Raw genomic sequence first — 23,056 nt, forward strand, 5'->3', positions numbered from 1 at the left:
GCGGCGGCAGCAGTGGTGGCAGGTGGCATGGACGACATCATCGGGCGCATGTCCAACAAGACGCGGGACGACCCGCCGGACGAGGAGCGCAACAGGTACTACGCGGCGTCGGCGGAGGCGGCAGCAGCGGTGGAAGATGTACCCGCGCTGCCCGGCCAAGGACTCGTCCTTTAACCCCACGCGCCACACCGACAGAACCAGGGCGGCGGCGGCGGCGGAGGAGGAGGGGGAGGGTTCGACCCTACCCAGTTGATCGGGACAGTTTCTCGGTGGAGGGTGAGTGGGGCGGCGCGTCGGCGTCCACAGCGGTGGTCGGATCGCGCATGCGCACTGCATTTGCGTCTATCCTTCGCAGCATGAGATCCAGAATGGGAAGGGTAGAGGGTTAATATCACTTTGTTTAGACACGGGCGCCATTCGTATTTGGTTGGACATGTGCTTTGCATCACCAAGAAGGAATCTTGCACAATTATTGTGATCATGCATGAAGTGATGGCACTACACAATGTCAAGTCCACACCGTCCGTTGTCGGGATGTGCACTGCTTATCTGGCTTTACTGTGCCTTTCGACAGGGTTGTCTCCAGATGGGCTTGTTTGGGATGATACTTTCGTTCCTGCCAGTTGTGAATTATTTGTCTGTGTCTGCTTATGGGGGATTCGTAGCACCTTTGAATTTCGCTTCATAAGTTCTTTTGGGTTCTTGCGTGTGTTTGTTCAAACACTCGCAGGGAAATCTTGTTTGTTTGTGTGTCTCAGGAGGTCAGCTGCGGTAGTGGTGACATCCAACCAGCATACTCTGAAGATCGGCCTGTGTGTTCTTTGGAGATTGGCTCCAGCTCCGTGCAAATGCTGGACACTACACAGACAGGCGCCCGATCATCTTCAGCCGTCGGGCTGGCTGGCTGGGGTGTGTGCCGCCGATGTCCCTTTTCGGCGCACCTGTCTGTGCGTTTGGCCGTTGGCGGGGGGCCGAGTGCCTATTTTGCTGCCAGATGCCACAATTTCGGATTTTCGTTACGACATTGCATTAAGCTCCTGGCTGGTGATCCACATCTCTGTCGTGGTCCCCAAGCTACAGACATCGAGGCGTACTTCACCCGTTTGCACCGCTTCATGTTTACGTTTCTGGCTGTCCTGGGACGATCCGGGCGCGCCGGGCAGCGACTGGCAGCCGGCCGCAAGGGCCGGCTGTGGCCGACGCCGGAGGCCATGGATGGAGGCGACGGTGCGTGCGCGGGCTGTCCTGTGGTGCGCTGACGCCGGACCGGCTGGCAGCCGTGCGCGCAGCCCACGCTCCGGCGACGCCCCTGGGCCGTCCGGCCAAGTGCGGTGCGCCGGGCGGCGGCGGAGACGCGGTGCCGACACTGGGGCGGGCACCTGCCGCGGGCAGTCCCCCACCCTCCGAGTGCGGGTGCTGGCTCCGGACGGCTGTCGTCCGACGGGCTCGGAACAGCCGGGTGGGGGGCGGCGGCGGCGCGAAAACACCCCGAGGCCGAAACTCGGTGTCGGCCACGGCTGCGAGGGTCCGGGACCGGAACTGACGCCCAGTTCATGTCGCCCAAACCTGTCCACTCTGGCCTTCCCGTGAATGTTGTTAGATTCTGGTTGCCTTGCACCGGGTCCACAGTTCTTGTTCACCGAGGCGGTGGGAACAGCCTGCTCTGATAAGTCTGGTAGAATTGGTTGGAATTGGAGCCGAGCGACATCTTTTTATTGGAAATCTTCATCGAATGTTCTACATGGATGGCTTCGGGATCACTATCCATAGTAGCTGCAGTTGTCACGAAGACGTTGACATCCGGCCCAGGAGAGCAGTTTGAGTTCAACTGACATATTTTTCCGACTCGCTGCTTCCCGGCGCGACGGGATCGTCGCTGCCGCTGTCCGCCTGATCTTGGCCCGTCGCCAATTCGCCCTCAAGGACGAGCCGCTCGAGCGCCGCTCTGGGGCGCGATCCCACATGTCTGCCACAAGCGCCTCTGTGGGACGCGATCCCACATGTCTGCCACGAGCGCCGCTCTGGGACGCGATCCCACATGTCTGTCACGTACCGGTCAGAGGGCTCGTCGCTGTACCAGCCGGACTACAGTGGCGATACGCTGCAGGGATGGTCGGCTGGAGGCCTACAGCTAACGGATGGATGGCTTATGAGGTCAAGTCCTGAAGCTTGACTTGACCGACAGACCATCCGTCAAATGTTTTTCATCAGTTTGGTGTATGCTCGTGTCGGCGGCTCTGGCTCATTTGATCATTTACCATAGTCGCCGACCACTAGCCTGTCGGCGACTATGTAGGACATGTACACCGGTCATGCCGATCGCGACCTTACGGCACTTTACGACCAATTTCACGCCGGTTCAAGTCGTAAATATCTCCCGCAACAATTTCAGGAGTACTTTACAGCGAAGCTGTTAAAGTATCCCATAGCAGCGTCAGAGTATATATTTTGGAGTTTCAATGGCCGTGTAAGGTATAAATCAGCTGTAAGTTCATGATGTTCCATGGTCTATGTCATGATATGACTCCAGCCATTTGCACTACCACATGAAGACAGACAAGAAGCGATCTGAACTCGTGCGACGTTCCCCGACAGACCAACCAAAGGGATGTCATGCTATGGTCCATTAGGCGTATACTCATCGCACGGAGGTAGTAGGAAGGATGACGAAGCCACCCAACCTGAGGATAATGAAAACTTGCACGTCTGATGCGTCACATTTGTGAAAAACTTGACCCAAGTTTTCAGCGCATCTTGTTTTTTTTTTGGGGGGGGGGCTGCTTGGTTGGGCTCGTTTCGCATGCTCATTTGTGATTGACTTACGTTGAGGCAGCACATTGATTTACACATCAGTTAAGGGTCCTAGGTGCCATCAACGTATGCAGCTATTGGCGCATGGGCCGGAAGTGTTCCCGAGCGTAGCAGCACATATTGCATGAGAGATACCTCCATATGAATCTTGCAGCACATCAGTCAATAACAAATGTTTGCACATGCGAACAATCTTGAAGAAATCGCATGGATGAGCATTTGTGGTTACGGGCATTCGCGTTACGAACATTGCCCCTTTGTGGACTGGTGTTTCCAAGGCCGCATTTGCCTTCGAATCTCTTTATGCGAAGTTTGTTTTAATGTGACAGAGATGACATCTCATCGCTGACATTGGACCGTCGCCGGCTGCCGCGCACCGTTCGATGACACCCAGAGCGTCGTGTTCGTGCCGTGACGTGTCGCTTAACGCCCGTCTCCTGTGCCTTCGTTGCAGCGGTGGAGGCGGCGGCGGCGGCGGCGGGTACGGCGGCCAGGGCGGCGGCGGCGGCGCCTCCGACATCCTGGGTGGCATCATGGGCATGATCGGCGGCGGCGGCGGCGGAGGAGGCGGCGGCGCGGCGCCCGCCCATCCCTCCATGAAGCACGGCGGCAAGGGTGTGGGCGGTGTCAACATGGGATCCCTCATCCAGTCGGCGTTCGGCAACGCTCTGGGTGGCGGCGGCGGCGGCGGAGGTGGCGGCGGCGCCGCAGGCCTCCTGCAGGGCCTCATCTCGGGCGCTGTCAGCGGCGCTGGCGGCGGCCACGGCCAGGGCGGCGGCAATGCCGCCAGCGGTAACCTCCTGGGCACCATCATCGGCGCCCTCTCGGGCGGCAAGAACATGGGTAACCAGTCGGACGTCACCAAGGGTGGCAACGCCATGGGCGACATGTTCAAGACGGCGGTGGGACACACGCTGAACTCCAATCCCGGCTCGGGCGGCATCGGCATCATCGGAGACCTGGTGAAGAAGGCCATCGGCTGGATCGTGGAGAAGTTCTTCAACCTCAAGGGGAAGTACGCCCTGAAGTCACGTCGCGGCGACGCCTTCAACCCGGCCGCCACCGTCTTCAATGTGAGTACTCGTCTTGGTGCTGGGCCCCAGCTGCTGCATGTCGTATATCTGGCCGTCGTGGCTATCTTTTATAAGGGCCGTTGACGTTGACATTATGGTGGCTGGAGTGGAGGTGAGGGGAAAGAAGGAATGCAGCCAGTTTCACTGATGAAGGCCATTTCTAACCTTCACAACGGTATGATGGGGCAGTTTATACTCACCAGTTCGACCTCATTGACTGCTTTTCATCCATATGTATTGGGCTTTTATAGAGCTTTCCTCCTGTAAATTAGCATGACGTGGTAATCTTCTCCGATCTTACCCTCGGCCAGTCGAATCAAGCGCTTACTTGATCGCTCCGGCTCCGCTCGGACGCCGGAAAACGGGGCAAGACACCCCGGAATCGCTGAACGATGCATTCCCACCACCTGCCGATAGGGACGCGGCGAGTGTAAACGACAGCCGACCCAGCCGATCCCATTTCGTTTGTTGGAATGCCCCGTGTCCAGCAGCGACACCCGAGCTCCACGAACGCGGCCGCTGTACCGCGGGGGTCGTCAATTCCCGGCGGTGGGAAATACTACCCCGTGGTGGATACCCGACATCGACTGCTATTGCGTCATGCCCAGGGGATGGCCGGCCCGCGGTCGGGCCCGCTAGCCGGGCCCAGAGCGGCGCTAGAGCAGGCGCAGGAATCTCAGCTGAAGCGCGGCAGACTCGCTGCTAATGCACCCAAGCATAGGTACAGCTGCAGAACCAGTCACGGCAGCGGGCAGCGTGCTCCGGGACAGGGGAGCCGTCGCGGGACCCGCCGCAGGGCCGCCGCTCGCCTCCGCTGCGGCATCGGAGCCGCCAGGCAGAGCTCGAAGCGCGGCCAGGCAAGCGTGGCTAGAAAAGTCTACTTGGCGAAGGTGGATGCTCCGCTCACTCGACAGCCACCCGAGTGAAGCATAGCATTCGTGCAAGACAGGTCTTGTGATTGCAATAGGTTAGAATTGCAGGACCCACTCCAGCGCGACACAGCAGTTTTAAATAGATTTCACTCTGCAATCCGCGTTTTCTACGAATCCTTATTCCAATGTCATCCCGTCAAATACGTTACTAAGACGCTTTACCTTTGGGCTTTTTTATATCCAATATATTTCAGCGTGTTGCAACCCGCAAATCAACGTGCTTTGCCCGCGACTCCCACTTCTGCAATACCATAGGAACAAAAAGATAGTTACTAACAGTTTCATTTCCTTGAGATTGATATCTAACGTGATTTATTTACAAAACATAATTCAACATTACTCTAAGCCGTATCATAATGAAGTAGCAATTTTGACCAGTGATGCTACTTTTCCTGCCCAGTATCATTTGAAGAGTCGGATCCTGATCGAATTCAGATAGCCATCGGGTTAAAATGAAATAACAGGTGAAAGCCAGTGTCGTCGAGGATCTGGAAGTCCACACGTCACCAATTCAACTCACCTAGGTCATACTTGACCACTGAGAGAAAGGGCATGAATGACTTGATGGTGATTGCGTACATGTATACCTGCCTCTGTCGTACATATGAAGTTTTACGTTAGTTGTCGATCTCCAAACACGAATTCGACCTATAAGCATGCATCATACTGCGTTATAATGCAACGAGGCAGTTGGACATGTTGTATGACGTGGTTAAATTTGAACTGATGGTGATATCAACAAAATGGGGGCTTGTTCAGTGCATCAGCGAGGAACATTATTCATATAGATAAGACGGTAGTAATAGCCTTATTCCCCGGAGAAATCCAGGAAAATGGAAATATAGTTGGGTTGATATTTCGGCAACATGCCTTTATCGAAACAAGAGAAGTGCTGTTGTTTCGATAAAGGCGTGTTGCCGAAATATCAATCCAACTATGTCTACACTCTCTTGCTTTTTCTCCGAGGAATAAGACTATTACTACGGTCTTATCCATGAGAATGAATAGCTTTATGACATCTGCATGCAATTCAACTTCCTTCTCACTTCAAAAGTTTTAAATCCCAAATTGACTGCAGAAACATACCTTATCGGGATTAATCCATTTTTACCTATCTGGATCTGCGGTGCCATCGGTTGCCTAATGTCAACAACACTCATTCGCCCTTCATAGACTTGCTGGGGCTACCAACTGTGGTCGAAATATCATTGCGTTTCAATCCATTTGAGGCTATCTGGCTCCTAATCCGACGTTTAAAGTTTTTCGTCTCATTTCAGTACAACACACAGCTCAATCAGTTCTTAAACAGTTATTGCAATTTATTCAGGTTCCGAATATTTCTATGTAACACATCCAATAAATATATTTTTCTGAAGCGTATCGAAAATGATTACACACTGGCTGACCGATACACGCATTTAGAATTGATCCATAGCAGACTCGTGCTATTGCTTGCTTTCTCCGAAGCAGGTGCAGATGCTCGAAATAGGAAAAACAAGAAGACATGAATCAATCGTACATGGCGCTGCCAAAACCCATCTGTAGCATCGTTAATTGAAATAACAATGACACCAAATGCGAAGGAAAATTCTCATATGATGTTAGCTGCAGTAGCTTGGGAAAACATCTATCTGGATACTTAGTTATTTTTTTTGCCTAAGAGTGGGTGAAATTCTTATCATTTAATCAGTAAATGACTTGTTATTTTTGCTCGTTTTGAACAGCATTCTGAAGGACGAAACTGGAATAACTGCAACAAAAATCAACAGCAGCTTATGTTCAAAGACGACACTTTTGCATGAGAAGAGAGAAATGGCTATCCCTCAGAAAAAGTTGTGACTGCATTAAAGAGTCGGAAGTCTACAAAGAAGCAAGACATTCAGTGCAGTAAACAATGTACCGAGGTTATGTACAGTCTACAGCCGTTCTTGCCCTAACGCAATACAAATGACACCGAACAACACAGATAACACTAAACTGTACAGACAGCGTCATCCCAAAAAAATGTTTAACCAAAATCCGAACACATTGTTCGGTAAAAGGGATTGAAGAGCCTTGTTTCGACCATTCCTTAGCGCCCCGGCCAGACCGTGGGTGTTCTACGGTGAGGGCCAGCCTGGGATAGGTCAAAATCGCCGACACACTCAAGCCAGTGACCAGCTCAGGGAACTATTTCATTTTACCCATGATTCACGAATGCCACCTGCCCTTCTAGACACACCACCTTTAGGCGTTTAGGTTTGCTCGCGTGTAAGCAGCGCAAATGCACCCGGTATCGTATACAGCTTCTTTCGCAGTTCTTTTGGAATGGGATCTTTCACATGGAGTTCTTGCCCAGAGTAGGTTTTGAGCGTGCCCTGTCTTAAAGCATTTGTATTGCTTGATAAATTGTAAAAGGTGGTACCGCTACCTACTGCTACCGCTACCTCTGACGGGCTGCATATGTATTCATCGCTCGATACAGTAACCTCTGTGGATAACCATTTTCTCCCAACACTTGCTATGTGTATATCCTCTCTGCCATCGCTGCCCACCATGCAGTGATGCTCTTTCGTGCGATATTTGTCATACCTCGTATCTTGCTGTCAGGTACCGTGATGCATTCGACATGATGCATACTGTTGCACGCGGGCACTCGCGATCTAAGCTTGCTCCAACCCTTGACGCCCCAGATCCCGCAATAAAAGCTTCCCCTTCTGTTCCATCTCCCTGCATGCTGGGCCATGCTTTGTTCAGATGCCGTTGAAGCCGGCCCAGAGCTTCACGTCCCCGCTGCCGGGTGACGGCTGCGCCGCCCGCATATCGACGCGAGCTGATGTGTTTGCATGGGGCGTCTCCTGCAGACTTTTCAAGATGAGCCATGTATTCATCGGTCCGCGCAAGGGGACGCTCAGTCGTATCGGTGCCCCTTCCAGCTAATAGTAAAAGCGATGAAATCTATTCATGATTTTATTATGACAAATGGCTGCAGTTCCTACACTTTGATATCGACGCCTGTACAGATGCCACCGAGTTCGCCCTCTCACCGATAGCATTGCCTTACTGAAGCTTGGCGAGGATCGCAGGCATGGTTTCACTTGCAGAAACCCTAATGCTTGGGGATGTGACGTCAAAGCTCACCCAAATGTCAACATCAAAAGAGAATCAAATCCATAATTTTTTTTCAACGACGGTACGTGGACTGGATGATATTTAATTAAGGAGAAATAAAGAAATTGTGCTGGTAGCCAAGTTGTTGTTCTGTTAAAGCAAATTTTCGCGCAAGTGCGAATGCAAATTGTGATAAAGCTGGTACCACTTTGTAAACTGAATGAATCAGGAACGAAACGAAGTCTCACAGAACTCAGAAAATTCGGAAAGTGTAGTCTCCGTTTATTTCCAGGCTGACTTCCAGCCTTATAGTCTGAACGTAAAGGGCTGAGCCTCCAGCGTGCCAGCGAATAGACACTGTACGAGGACAGCATCGGGCGTATTCTCCAAGTAGCGACTGGCAGAGGTCAGCATCAACAGATGCTATGCAGTCCAGTCGTCGGCGCTTACCAGAGCTGTGCTACGCATGTCCATGCATGTTTCCATCAGGCACGGCCAGGCCCGTCTCAACATCCCTCAGTCAAAGCAGAAGCTTAGCTTGACTCAGCGTTTAGCTATGCTTTACCATGCTCTGCCTTTCGTTGCCCGCCGCTTTTTCAGTTGTTTTGCTATGATGGCGATAAAAACATCTGAGGTCAATAACGAAACCTGTCACCTGCGGTGATTATAGATTAATTAAGTCTTAACGTTACTTTGAAAACATCAAAATGCTGTTAGGTGTGTGTGTGTACCGCATAATTCTCAACGAATTTTAGAGATCAAGTATATACTATTTCGAACGAAGTTCGGACAATATGTCAAGCGTTTCATTCCCTTATGTTTGCACATTTGATGTTCGGTGACATCGATAAACAACCTGTTTTCTGACGTCAATCTGACGTCAATCTGTTTTTCACTTCTGCTTTCAGGCGTCAGTTAAGGGACTTTACCATGCTTCTCAGCTGGTTAAGTAGGCTGCTAATGAGTCTGTGACGCATGTTAATGATAGGCATGATAAGCAATCATGGCATGGTCATACTCTGTGTTCACGAGGTCTCACGAGGAGGGCTTACTTTGTCTTCACTGTCTTGACTGACTCAACGATTCACTTTGCTTTACCATGCTCTTCTTTCTGTTGCACTCCGTTTTTGTTATTGTTTTTGCTGTGATGAGGAAACAAACATCTAACCTCAAAAGTGAAACCCGTCACCTATTGGTGACGGGTTAATAAATATGATAAATACTATGGCACCACAAAAATATTATTGTTAGGGATGTGTTGCCACACAATCTCAACGAAATGTTGAGGATTAGATATATGCTATTTTGAGCAAGATTGAGGCAATGTTTTAACAGCAATATGCCGATATTTGCGCGTTTGATGATTTTAGTGCTGATATCAACAAACTGTTTTCGGTCATGAGTTAAGGGACTTTTGCCCCAAATCTCAGCTGATTAAGGGATCTTGCCAATGAGTCTGTGGCGCTTGTCAATGATATACATGGTACGCACTCATGGCTTAATCATACTGTGTGGTCACGATGTTTTATAGGCTTAATTAAAGCAATTGCAACTGTTACCCTGCAGCCAGTTTTGACCTTTTTTTCATACCCTTTACCCTACGCGTTCCAAGGTATCCAGAGAATATAGTTATTGCTGAGCCGGACAGGTGCTATACTTGGGTAGACGACTAGTCATCTGTTGGCCACATTGGTCAAGCAATTATTGCTGAGCCGGATAGGTGTTATGCTTGGGCGGTTGGCTAGCCACCTAATGACCATATTGGACTAAAAACATGTGCTAAAGGCCTTGAAGGGCGATTGACCATTATCTCTGTTCCATGACATGTTTTACAACGTCAGCAAGACTCCTTTCTTACCCTCCACATTACATTGGTAGGTATTATTATGATATCGCGTCCTGTTTGACTGCATCTTCTGAGCTTAATACTACGAAGGATATGGGCGGATGCATAAAAATATTGCGGGCTGGAATGGACTCGCGCCAAAATAGACGCCACCCTGAATGATATGTAATATTTGTGGGACTTTGTGGATACGCTGTGCGATCGCTATATTTATAATAATTACATTTGGTCAATTTCCATTTTAAACGCACGCTACGATGGTGCGCTAGAAATTAAAAAAATCTCTAGGCTTAGTTTGTCAGACAAATTATCAAGTAGCTACCATGATGCATCTTCGTTTTGGAATGAAGTCAGTAAATCAATAGCTCCACACCTCTGGCGCCTTCTGGCGATGGTGTGAGTGTACCTGAAAACAAAAGGCGATGTAAAATAATCATTTCTCGGATATTCTTAACTTTGTCCACGATCGGGTCCGCTAGACTCATCATGTCGAGATTAAACAAAACTGCGGATGTCTTGATCGATGGGCGTGTAAGATATCCGACTCTTTACCATGATTTAGGTTCAGACCGAGCTGATGGGCGTGATGAACTGATGCGGTGCTTTAGCATGGCAATTTTTCTTTATGCTTGCTTGTACCATCTTATACAGTAGTACCAGGTTTGCTTGCTTTCTTGGCGTTAGAAAGACATTTGACCCTGAAAACCTTTGATAACTTTCTTGGGAAGGATATGGATGAGGAGGTGGTTAAGATTCCCACCTTATGGCGTAGTTTTCAGTTATTACGTGTTCAATAGGGAAAATCGGTTACCGGAGATTTTATCGTTTCATACGGCGTTACTGAGGCCGGGGAATATCATCGGTGTTTTTTGCTTAATATTTACAACCATCCAAAACTTCTCACTGCTTTACCAGCTTATCACCTGTGTGGATTGCCACTATCTAGGCAGTACAAATCACACTGCGTGTCGCGACGGTGTGGTTTTTCTGTCACCACTCAGCTAGCTGACTTTATTGTAGACCGTGTGGATGGTCATGCGGCCCAAGTTGGTTACGAAAATGGTGCAGATGCGATTCACTTTGTGTGGTGCATGATCGACATCTAAACGAGCGTAAAAACATCGGCTTCCTTCTATCTGATGTGTCCTGTGGCAATTTTAAGATTTGGCAGCAATATCGTCTGCAATGTTGACAAACGAACTGACATCCGCCGATTTTCCATGTGCTCCGAATCCATCAAAATGAATCCATTTACATGCGTCGTATGTATATTCTAAATAATCTTAACATATTCAAGATGTCTCTGAACAATGCATCCCGAATATTTTTCATTTTGCAATGTTCTGTAGTGTGTCCCGCAACGTATGTGTCAGAGCGCATTAATAATCACGAAACGAATATAGAAAGGCTGATTGGGGCTTCCAACGGCGTTCCGGCAGCTCCTGCAGTTGTATCACATAGGATGCTGGCAGTGACTTGGGACCACAGCCGCCATACAGTGTCCTGACACTGAACATTTACTCACCCTGTGAGAGGATCGCCTTAGCTAAATCAAGAGTTAGTAAATGCACTGCTCCTGTGCCTCTCTCTCTCTCTCTCTCTCTCTCCTTCTCTCTCTCTCTCTCTCTCTCCTCTCTCTCTCCTCTCTCTCTCTCTCTCCCTCTCTTCCTCTCTCTCTCTCTTTCTTTCTCTCGCTCTCCTCTCTCTCTCTCTCTCTCTCTCTCTCTTCTCTCTCTCTCTCCTCTCTCCTCTCCTCCTCTCTCTCTCTCCTCTCTCCTCTCTTCTTTCTCTCTCTCTCCTCTCTTCTCTTCTCTCTCTCCTCTCTCTCTCTCTCTCTCTCTCCTCTCTCGTCCTCTCTCTCTCCTCTCTCTCTCTCTCTCTCTCGCTCCCTCTCTCTCTCTTCTCTCTCTCTCTCTCTCTCTCTCTCTCTCTCTCTCTCTTTCCCTCTCTCCCCCTCTCTCTCCCTCGTCTTACAGACTATCATTTTACTTGAAGGGAGTGTTCCACTTTTGAAGATAAGGAATCAAACATCAGATATGATGAAATAAGCTCACTTATAACACTAAGTATACTTTTATGTGGAGAATGTCGCTCCAGGGAAGATCATTTTTCTAATTAGAATAAATGATCCCCGATACATCATTGTTTGATTGCGTCATCGTACGTAGCACAACATTGATTGAGAGCCTATCGACGTTCACAATATCTGGAAATTGTGCTCCCGGACGCCAGATACAAACGACTTCACAACTGCATTTGTTCTGGCCTTGATCGGCGCATGGCCAATGAGACAACATGATTTGCATGACGTGATTATGGTGGCATGGATGCCTGGGTGACCTTGAAATTGTCTGCACGAAATTATCCACCCATCTTAACAGATGTTTGGCTTAAGAAGTAGAGGGCTTTAGGTCTTAAAAAGGGCAGGGCTGTGAATTGTATCGAATGATCTTCATGATGCTTAGTTCAGGTCAAAGCCCCACACAAATGTGAGACACTCCCTTTACTGACCATCATGATCATTTCTGACAGTTCACCCCGTCAGGTGTGAATAAACGCACATACTTTGCGCTCTGCACAGATATTTTGCTTAGCATTTTTACGCATTGTAGCATGTAAGTCTGACGTTGACACCTTACGTTGAAGGAATTTGAACAAAACTCCGAAATAACCTCGGAACTGCTGACCTGATGCTGTCACTCACCTCCCTGACATTACCGGCGGAACGAGCTCCTCTCAGCCTGAACACACTCTCTCTCATTTTCTCTTAGCGACCTTGGCTAGGTATGGAGGCTGGTCTCGCCTTCACAGAGTCATGGTCGTTCATCCTAACCGGCCGCAGTTTTCAATAACAAGCATCGAATGACCTTGAGCTGTTGACATCACGCAGAAGCTGAGACGAAGCTGCGTCTCAGTGACCTTGCGAGATTGCAGATATTTGGTCAAACGGCAGCCTTGTGCGGCTATTCCTTCCCCGCCCAGATCCGGACGCGATTCCCACATGACTTAGGAGAGCGTGCGAGGCGATCATCTGCCGAGCAGGATGCCGGGCATATAACCGGCTTGACGGCGGATTCGCCAGCGTGCCGGACCAGAGGCGCCGCCAGGCGGGGACCGCGGTCAGCGGAGAGACCCCACCCGCCACGCATCGCGGTGCGGAAGTCCCACACGCCGTCACCGCGGGAGCGCTTGGTGACTGCGCCGACCGGGGGAGGCGGGCCGGCCCGGCCGGCTCGGCCGCAGGACTTCCCGCCGCGGCGTCGCGCGCTCGCCGCCGGGAGGCGTGTGACGTCAGGGGCCTGGCGGCAGGCCGGCGCGCCGCTGTGCCGCCAGTGCAGGCTCTGGCGCTGCGAGACGAGCAGTGCGCGCCCCAGGCGGCCGTGGTACCGGCGGTGACGACGATGAGCACGGGCGCCGAGCTGCAGCACGTGGTGGTGGAGGACGCGTCGCCCGGCCGGCTGGCGGTGCCCGAGCCCGGTCGCGACGGCAGCGACGATGATGCGCCGCGCGCCGGCCGGTCGTCGCCGGCGTCGTCGCGGTCGCATCTGACGCCGTCACCGGGCGGCTCCCCGGCGCCGTACAAGCGCAAAGTCAGCCCAGCACCGGCGGAGAATGCCCGGTACCGGCCACGCGGGGCCGGCGCGCAGCCGCCCGCCCGCAAGATGTCGCTCATGGAAGTGGAGGCGTTGCGTGACAAGAAGCGACTCAGCCACCTGAAGGAGCTGGAGCGGCTGCTGAAGGAGGGCCTGACCGGCTCCTCAAGCACGTTCTCTGCCGACGACTTCATCAGAACCCTGGTGTCCACGGTACGGCGCTGCGGTCGGGCGAGAGGGACGGGTGGGACCCCTCGTGGACGCTGACCCGCGCGCTCCGGCCCGTGCCGGTCCCCGGCGCCGACGAAATCAACAACTTAGTCCTGGCGTCCGGTTCCGATAATCAGCTGTTTGTGCGATCCGGAGGAGATTGCCGCAGTCGAGAAGGCTTGTGGACGCAGGTATTTGCATTCTGACAGTCGGTCCGATTCTTATCCGCGCATCCCGTCGCGGAGACATTGCGCCGCGCATAAGACCTTCAGCACATTCCTGCAGCCACAATAGAGGCGTTGGGGCCCTAGATTAGTCGTTTGCACAGGTGCATGTGACTCCGTCTGAATAAGCTGTTAGCACATTGTTCCGCGTGGATCGCACCAAAAAGGCTTTCCGATGAGATAGCGCGGCCGGTGGTGCCAGGCTCACAGCTCCAGTTGGTGACGAACACTGGCGCACAGAGCTAACCGTACCGAGCGCCAGGGCTCTGCGTCATTGCTCAGTTTACTGTATACAGGTGTAAGCTGATGAGCTGGCGCAACGTTTTTGCGGTCTTCAGTTCCGTCACACGAAGAAGGGTGATGCCAGCGACACCATCTCTGTGGTCTGTGGTCTAGGGGAAAGGTGCCGGACTCTTTATCCAATGGTACTGAGGAGCCGGCTCACAGCGAGCACATTATTTGGGCCGACTGACACGAAAGGTCAGCTGGCAGCCGGCCAACGAGTGCCAGTCCAGGCCCGCGGCGGCTCCGTGTCAGGGCGTCGTGCCGCGCATGAGACTCTCCGCAGTTGCGTCTGGCCAAAAGACGGAGGCAAGAGCATCCGTTGATTTGGATGGCGCGACTTGGTTGGTGGGCTCAAGGTACACCCAACAAGCTTTAATTAGCAGGTGCTCAAATTCTAAGTCACCCACGAAACCAAGTGGAAATTAAGAGGTCCGTATTTGGAAACCCTTTATCGTCAACCATCTAATAGCAACTTCGAATGGCGGCTTTGGGGTACGCCACTGGTAAACACATCGTCTTATGTGAAGAATGTATATTTTCATAACGCCTGGTGACAAGCCGGCAGACCTGTACCTAGATCCCAAGCATGGATCAGGACCACCCCACAAGGTTGCATGCTCATGGGATCGTGGGACCTTTTTGCGGCCCCATGCACACGTCTGCGAGCCGGGACGCCACGGAGCAGTCACGTTCGTCTATGTGCCATTTGCATGCTCATATTTTCCAAAAGTAAATGCCAAGAGGCTCACATTTTATGAAGGGTGCGCATCATGCGGCAACTGCACATGGGAGCTGACCAATCCCAACCCAGTGCGCATAGCAACGTCATTACGCAGTGCGATAATGTTTGGCATTATTGGCATATTGGCATAGCCCAGAGGGGCGGGTCCGGGGCTGCCATCAGCCACGTTTCAGGTATTCCCTGTGGCAGTCGGCATAGGTAATTGCTGCACTAATATCTTCAGTGGCTAAAGAGGTCATAAAACAGCTGCTGACCGTCGCCTATCCTTGCATGGGGGGTCTCCCGTCTGGCGCCGCGCAGCGTCAAGGCCGCCACCGCGTCATACGGAAAAAGCGACGCCGAGACACATCGCTGCATGAACGTGTGCAAACTAACTGCTATCCCAATTGCTTATGACGAAGCGCCTCGCCTCAAGACGCTGTCAACACAGCGGGCACGCTGCAGACTTCCATTCGGTGGAGACTATTACACTGCAGCAGGTGACTTCACCCGGAGCGGACTTTCCGCCCGGCGACGGAGGGCGGATCTCCGGCGGCCGCCCTCGGCTCGCACCACCCCCTGCTCACCTCAGCCGGCGAGCGCCCCCCTCTCGGTGGCCGCAGGGGCGTGAGCTGCAGCCGGTGAGCGCTCCGCGCTCAGGAGCCACAGGGGTGTGAGCTACAGCCGGCGAACGTCCCCCCCCCCTCGGTGGCCGCAGGGGCGTGAGCTGCAGCCGGCGAGCGCTCCCCTCTCGGTGGCCGCAGGGGCGTGAACTGCAGCCGGCGAGCGCTCCCCTCCCGGTAGCCGCAGGGACGTGATCCGCAGTCGGCGAACACTTCCCTCTCAGGAGCCACAGGGGCGTGAGCTGCAGTCGGCGAACGCTCCCCTCTCAGGAGCCGCAGGGGCGTGAACTGCAGCCGGCGAGCGCTCCCCTCTCGGTGGCCGCAGGGGCGTGAGCTGCAGTCGGCGGAGCGAAGCGGGCCGGCAGACGTGACGTCGGACTCGGCGGCCTTGGGCTACCCGTGCCGGGGGAGCGCTGTCCATGCTGCCCGCTGAGCAGGCGCGCCGCAGTCCGCTGCATGCTTAATACATGCCGCGGCGATGAAACCGGCCACGGCCGTTCTGATGGAGAATGGCAGGCGTTATCGTCCGCTGGGTCTGGCCAATGAATCAGGTGTTGTCTGAGCATAACACTTGTCAAATGCAGTGGCGCTTGGGTGAACACCCTTGGTTTACCAAAGCTCGCTATGGCGAAAGCAAACAAGTGGTCATAATCACGCATCGTCAATTCAAGGCACGTGGAATGTTTTTTCGCGTTTTCAGATCACCTTGCTACGTTCCATTGGTAGCTGGTATGCTTTGCATCGGAACTTAATAACAGCTGCAGCAACTACTATGATCAGCCAGCTAGCTCCTGGCTTGACACACGGCGGTGACACCCGGCCTCAGAGCTCACTGTCCCCCGAGGGCACAAAAGGTGGACCCACGCGCCCAGCCCACCACTCACGGCGCCGGTAGTGGCGAGACCTGAGCGTATCAAACCACTCAAACTTAGACTTTTGGAGGCGTTTGTTACCATCCCTGCTCCGCGTCCTGAACAGCACTTTCATGGCTGTTTATCACATCTCGCACTCATTTGGGATCGATCTCTGTCACTAATCGTGGCGCAGCCGCGACCTTTTGACAGGCGGTGCTCGTGGCCTGCGACTTACCTTCAGGTATCAAGTGTAAGGTGTGTCTGTAAAGACTATTTAAGGCAGTCGCACACGGCCTATGATAATTTGTCTCTAAGACTGCCGAGCTGGGTGAAGGTGAGCCTAGCGCTCGGCTCCGCATGGGCTTAGCATGAGTGCGCGCATGAAACCCATAGCTGCCGCTTCCGCATCAGCACCAGCTGCCGGCACGATGACTAAGTCGAGCGACCGCTCATGCCTATACAGCTGTACTCTAGTTCGCAGCATTGCTCCTCTCACGCGCTATTTCCTGGGACAACCGAGTTGCTCATGCATTGAGAAATTACGAACTCAACTTCCGGATCTGCTTAACAATAGCTACGTGGACCAGACTGCTGACGTGAAAGCTGCACAGATGTACTAGAGCAGTGGGCAGGAAAGACCATGCCCTTGCTTTGAAGGACATTCCAGCATGACTCCTGCTATGATGCGTGACAAAAGTGCATTAAACAGCGGGTGCAGCGCCGCCACTTCCTGGGCCTCTGCTACACTAGTGTGGCCGGCGCTGTCACCTGCACCCTCACTGGCGGGGCGGCGGATATCGCCCGGCGCTGTTGACAATAGCCAATGACAGCGCTGCTCCGGTGGGCGTTTCCCCAGACGTTTGATTTGACTGGCAGTCGCGCCAAGTTTGTCCTTGGCGTGCCTATGACGTGCTGCTGCTGTGGAGACGGTGGACTGGTGACCCTGCTGCACTGAAAGTGCTCTGCTGCACCACTGCAACCGCCGGCGCGGGCACACGTTTAGCCTTAATTGTCCCTCGTGAATATTGGAGAGATTTAGTTCAATTAATTGTTCAGGCATATACGACACGTTTAATATTAGCTTCGTTGAGGGCTCTGGCGAATGTACCTGTGTGCCACGTAAATGCCATGAGAGCCATGTGCCATGCGAGCAATTTGCGCAGCTCTACCTACGCTATTAGACGTTTCCTCCATGTAATATAATTATTCCACAATAACAATATCGAAAATCCTCCAATGTTCAGTGCACCTGAATGACCAGCACTTTCATTCGCGATTCAGCATGCCCAGATTTCAGTTGAAAATGGCACCTGATTGGTGCATGTGCCTCGCTGACCCAGCCGTGCTCCCCTGGCACGTCTGGGGAGCACGGCTGGTCTGAACTACGCATGTTTCCCAGACGTGCTCCCCTAGCACGGCGCCTGATTGCTACCGGCGCCGCGCTGACCCAAACGTCCCCCCCTGGCGGAGACCTAGGCGTGTTCCCCACACATGCTCTCTGACACGGCGCCTGACTGGTGCCGACGCCGCGCTGACCCAAACGTCCCCCCTGGCGGAGACCTAGGCGTGTTCCCCACACATGCTCCCTGATACGGCGCCTGACTGGTGCCGACGCCGCGCTGACACAAACGTCCCCCCCTGGCGGAGACCTAGGCGTGTTCCCCACACATGCTCTCTGACACGGCGCCTGATTGGTACCGACGCCGCGCTGACACAGACGTCCTCCCCTGGCGGCGACCTAGGCGTGTTCCCCACACATGCTCCCTGACACGGCGCCTGATTGGTACCGACGCCGCGCTGACCCAGACGTCCTTCCCTGGCGGAGACCTAGGCGTGTTCCCCACACATGCTCCCTGACACGGCGCCTGACTGACGCCGTCTGTTTTCGGTCTCGACAGGAGGTAGCGGCTCACCTCTTCGGCCTGTTTGATGTGGACGGCGCCGGGTACTATGACCAGGACGAGTGGATCGAGTTTCTGAAGGGCAGGACTAAGTAAGTCTCCACGTCGGCCAAGGTCACACCGGGAGGGCTGCTTTGAGTGGTCGTCTGCTTATGCCTGCGATTAGGTAGTGGCATTGCGCACTGGCATTCGTATGGATAAGTATCATTTAACTAGGTCATATTTGTCGGTCCTAGCTTCCTTATGTGCTTTCGTTATCGTACCGTGCTAACGATTCATTGACTTAAGGGCGTGTTGAAAGCCGAAGTTTAAACTCGGCACTCTCATGAGGCGTTAGTCCGCCACCTCGCATGCAGTTGAGGAAGTTTTCAAAATTAAGTACGACCCGACTGCCATGTTAACCAGTGGATGTCACTCTTATATACGTCAGGATCTACTTAGAAATCGTGCGGCGCGTCACAGCTGTCAGAGCGTAATTGCTTTTTAAAATGAGTGTTCCCTATTTGTATGGGAGATTTGAATTGAGATAGCCATCTTGAAGATGATCCAGTGCAGTTCACTGCGCTGCCCTTCTTTTAGATCTAGACCGCTCTAGTTTTTGGGCTACACGCTCGGGAAGAAGCGCAGTCTTTTTTGTGCAGTCTTTTTCGCGCAGATTAGGTCAAGGTCACCCTTGACCTAATTATGCACCTATGTCGGCATAGGTCACCTATTACGCACCTATGACGGCATAATAACGTTATTTAAATCCTGCCATTCCATTGGCCTAGCGGCGTTCGAGCCCAAAAACTACCCAATCGTCGAATCGTTAATATTTGGTGTTCGTGAACATGATGTCCAGATATAACGGCTGTTAACTGGCTCCCAATCAATGTTGCGCAAGGCACGATGACGCATCAAATAATGAAGCATTGAGGAGAATGTTTACTAAATACAGAATTCGTGTTGTCTAATGCAGATTTTTCTACTGACAAGTATGCTAATAGTGTTAAGGTTAGTTTATCATTTATATTTCATTATATCTGATGCTTACTTTAATATCCCCAAATGTGAAGCATTCCATTTATATATGATGACATACTGTGAACTCTCAATCAGTCGTATTCGGCCTTTTCATGTTTACCTAAAAAATCAGGAATTGACCTATTCGTCACTGCCTGTAACTTGATTTTACCACCGCCTGGTAGGCTGCAGCAATACGCGTTCCCCCCCCCCCCCCCCCCTCTCCCGAGTGTCAGCAAACCTGCAAACAGCAATACTTACCTTTCTTGTGGATTGTCTGGAAGACCGGACCAGATGGTTATGCAGGCTAAGTACCGTCCAAGCTGAGCAATCTGTTTCCGTAGCCCAGTTGATTACAGCACTCATCTTTCAATCCATCCGCCCGCGGCAGGCGGGTCCGAGTCGGTTTGTGAACTTACTGTTCTCACCTGGCTGGAATGGCCTGCTAACATTGCGGCATATTGAACTTTCACCGGAAAAGTCGTCGTTGATCCGGAATTTCACGATTGAATGGCGGGCCAGGCTTCATGCAACAGGCACTGCTTGGTGCAGGCACTGATGACAGAAACCTGTCCAATCAAAAGACGTGGGTAAGTATTTAGCAAAGCTATTAGTCCAAGGACCGCGTCTTCCCTTTGATAGCCGTCAGATCGGGTAGCTGTTCTTTGTGCACTTGCTTGGGCAGACCCTCAATACCTGTATCATGCTTAAGAATACGCGTCGCGAACATAACCCTTACGGAAATTTGTGCACTTTCGCGTCACATTAAGCGGCACAATAATCCGGTGCCCGTTTGTTGGCTTGTCTCAGTGCTTAGCACGCGTCAGCGCCCAGACCCCGGCTTTGCTGACGTCAGACACGTTATGCTGCAGGACAGCCCATCAGCGGGAGCTGGTGGAGGTGTTGGAAACAGCCGCCTACCTGGTGTGCGGCTACAATGAAGTGAATCTCGAGCGATTCACGAGCATACTGCAGGCCAAAGGCGTAAGTAGTCCAGCTGGTCGGGAGGTTGGGTCGCGCGGCTTCAGCCGCCAGTTGTGTACACATGTGCCGGCCCGGGGCCGGTCTGATGACGTGTCAGGCGGCGGCCTATCTCACACAGTACAAGGACGCTGCCGTAGAACAAACATGCTACAGGATGCAGGTGTGTGTGTGTGTTTGGGGCGGGGGGGGGGGGGGGCGACACTGCTCCCATACGATTGGGACTCCCGCCGGTTTGTTATACATGAGTCTGTATCGCCTCGCCAGGAAGCAGATGTGAACACGCCAACGGGTCTTGTCTTGGTGGTAAACAAGGCGGTACTCTGTTGCACACAGCGGATATTGGGGTGACGAACCAAACGTGCCAGGTTTACGAGAGCATGGGAAGCTACATTCCCCGCAACATCTACAACTTTTATCACTTTATACTGTTTGACGTTAAAAAGTTTTAGTTCGGATCAGAAGTCACACCAGTGCAATCGAACAGACCTTTGAAGAGTAAATACCTGATGGGCTGGCCGCTCGTGAGCCCAAGGATATGGGTGCACCCAAAGCAGTCAATAAGTACAGGAGAGGCACGGCATCAAGGCTGACACGCCGGCCCGGACAGCACCACCTTGCTTCCTACCAATTTGTGTTCGGAAACTCCGGTAGAGTCACCCTGGTATCTTCTGAACACCAATGTTAAGAATCTTCTTGTTTCACCATGCTTTGACATCCCTCATGTTCACCGAGCACATCGGACATTCGTAAAATATGACTAAATCTGATTAATGTATGACACTAGGTTATACTACTTGTGAGCAGAAAACCAATAACAAACTGCGGTATGCCAATGCATTCTAGATTCCGCAGTTGCCTCTATTGATAAAACATCACTTTCCAGCACCCTTGCCGAATTTAGCACTGAAGCATCTTTCAAGGCTTCAGATGGTTCTATCCTGTTTATTAGTCCTCTCGCAGGAGAGCTGCTTACCCCGGCCTGATGACCAAAGCGAGCTTTAAGCGAATTTGCGACCTAAGACAACAACAGCCTGGCATCCTGGCAATCACGCAAGCTGACACCCTCCTTTCCACCCCGTCTTGCGTTTAATGGTGCGCTTGTTTTCAAGGTTTCCACGAAATTTTTCCGCATTCTTCAAGAGAAGACCAACCACCACGTCACCGTGGCGGGGGCGATGGACTTCATCGCCAACCTGAGCAACGCCAGGTAAGGCGGCAGGCGCTCTGCAACATGCCATTGAAAGAACGGGTTACTTTAAAGAAGGCAGCGAACCTGACCCGAAGTCTTCTCAAAAGCGAGGCGTACATGCGTCGATTGGCAGACAAATGTATAATGTGTAAGTCAAGGATGAATCCGTTGGCACGCACGTTTCAGCTGGTTTTTGCTCCTCTTGACACGTACACAGGTTGCACTTCAGCACATGAAGAAGGTACCTATGAATGGTCAAGGCTATAGAAACAATCCAAACACCGCGATGGAGCGCTGCCAAGGTGGAGAAACGCCGTGCATAGCTACTGCCACCAGTGGCGGATCCATAGGACGCGGGTCCATGAGGACATACTCCCCCTAGGCCCCGGAGGTGCCCTTAGGCTCCGAAGAGGCCCGACTGTCGCCCGAACAGACGCGGTTTTTTAAACCCAAACCGCGCCCAATTGGACGTCCGTGGGCCCCAAGCGACCAAAAACAGTCGATGCGGGAGTGAAGGACACACGAACATATACAAAAAGTCATTCGCTGGTTTGAGAGGGTGGCGATTTTGAAGATTTTGATGCTCATGTAGTTGTCCAAAGGCCTTACGCTGTTGCCGGGGGCCCTATACGTCCACTGTAGGGTCAATTCGATCGCTGAAAAGCCTTCCACGTTGTCCTTGATTTCTTTGCATTTACTCGGAGGGCCCTACGCTGTTTTCGGTGCCCTATCTGTTATCATGCTGGGGCACTCTTGGTGATCAGGGGCCCTCCACGGATTCTCCCCATTCGCCCGAAAGGCCCATAAGCTATAGCCGGGGGTCCCATATGTTAATCTGCAGGGGCACTCCCGGCTGCTCTGTGCCTGGGGGCCCCTCACATTGTTCTCAGTTAGCCTACCGACATGACTGCGATATGCTCATTGGTCTTTTACATTGGTCTAGGGCCGTTCCAATTTTCTGTTACATGCGGACGGTCCCAAGCTTTTGTCGGGAGCCCATCTGTTAACCTGCCCTGGTATACTTGACCGCTTGGGAACACTCCACCTTGGGTCTTAGGTACTTTTAATTTGCTAGGAAGGCCCTACGCTCTTGCAGATGGCCCACCCGTTGAGGTGTGCGGGTCCACTCAATCGTTCGGCGGCCCAAGACACTCGGTCTAGGTATTCCTATTGACTTTTTGAGAGTGCTACGTCTTTGTCGGGGACCCCATATATTAACCTGCCCGGGTATTCTCGGCTGCTCGGATTCTTTTCACTTGCCCGGTGAGCCTTATGCTGTTGCTGAGGCTTTCAGAAGTTAACGCACCGAGGGACTCTGGGGTCTGCTACATTAACTCAGGAGCTTTCCAGGTGATCTCGTCTGCGCACGACCCTTCACTCTTGTCGGGGCACTCTGTTAATCTGCCCGGGCACTCTTGATCGCACAAGGGCCCGCTACAAGGGCACTTATTCATGCGCACTGGTCTTGGGCCATTCCCGTTTGTTTAGAGGACCTGCGCTATGTTCGGGGCCCCTACATGTCAACCTGCCGGGGCACTCCCGATCGTTGAGGGGCCCACCGCATCGGTCGTGGTGTTTTCATCGATTGCTCTGATGACCTTACACTGCTGACGAAAGCGTCTTTGTTGGCCTGCCGCGGCACCTTCGGTCGCTCAATCGCCGTTCCTATCGGTCTTGGGTTTTCCCCGTCTTATGGGAAAGGAATCAAGTACTTGAAG

General features: G+C 52.4%; 1 protein-coding gene across 1 annotated transcript; it reads left to right on the forward strand.

Moving 5' to 3' along the window:
* The first annotated feature begins 4 nt into the window (after positions 1–4).
* On the forward strand, positions 5–23,056 carry LOC119098704 (putative transmembrane protein DDB_G0289901). Its single transcript, XM_037221709.1, has 6 exons — positions 5–95; positions 3,266–3,884; positions 13,091–13,558; positions 18,161–18,255; positions 20,038–20,149; positions 21,259–23,056. The coding sequence occupies exons 1-6, from the start codon at positions 28–30 to the stop codon at positions 21,358–21,360; spliced, it is 1,464 nt and encodes a 487-aa protein (XP_037077604.1). The 5' UTR covers positions 5–27; the 3' UTR covers positions 21,361–23,056.

Source organism: Pollicipes pollicipes, unplaced genomic scaffold (assembly GCF_011947565.3).
Source record: "Pollicipes pollicipes isolate AB1234 unplaced genomic scaffold, Ppol_2.1 Scaffold_2555;HRSCAF=2994_pilon_pilon_pilon, whole genome shotgun sequence".
Lineage (NCBI taxonomy): Eukaryota > Metazoa > Arthropoda > Thecostraca > Pollicipedomorpha > Pollicipedidae > Pollicipes > Pollicipes pollicipes.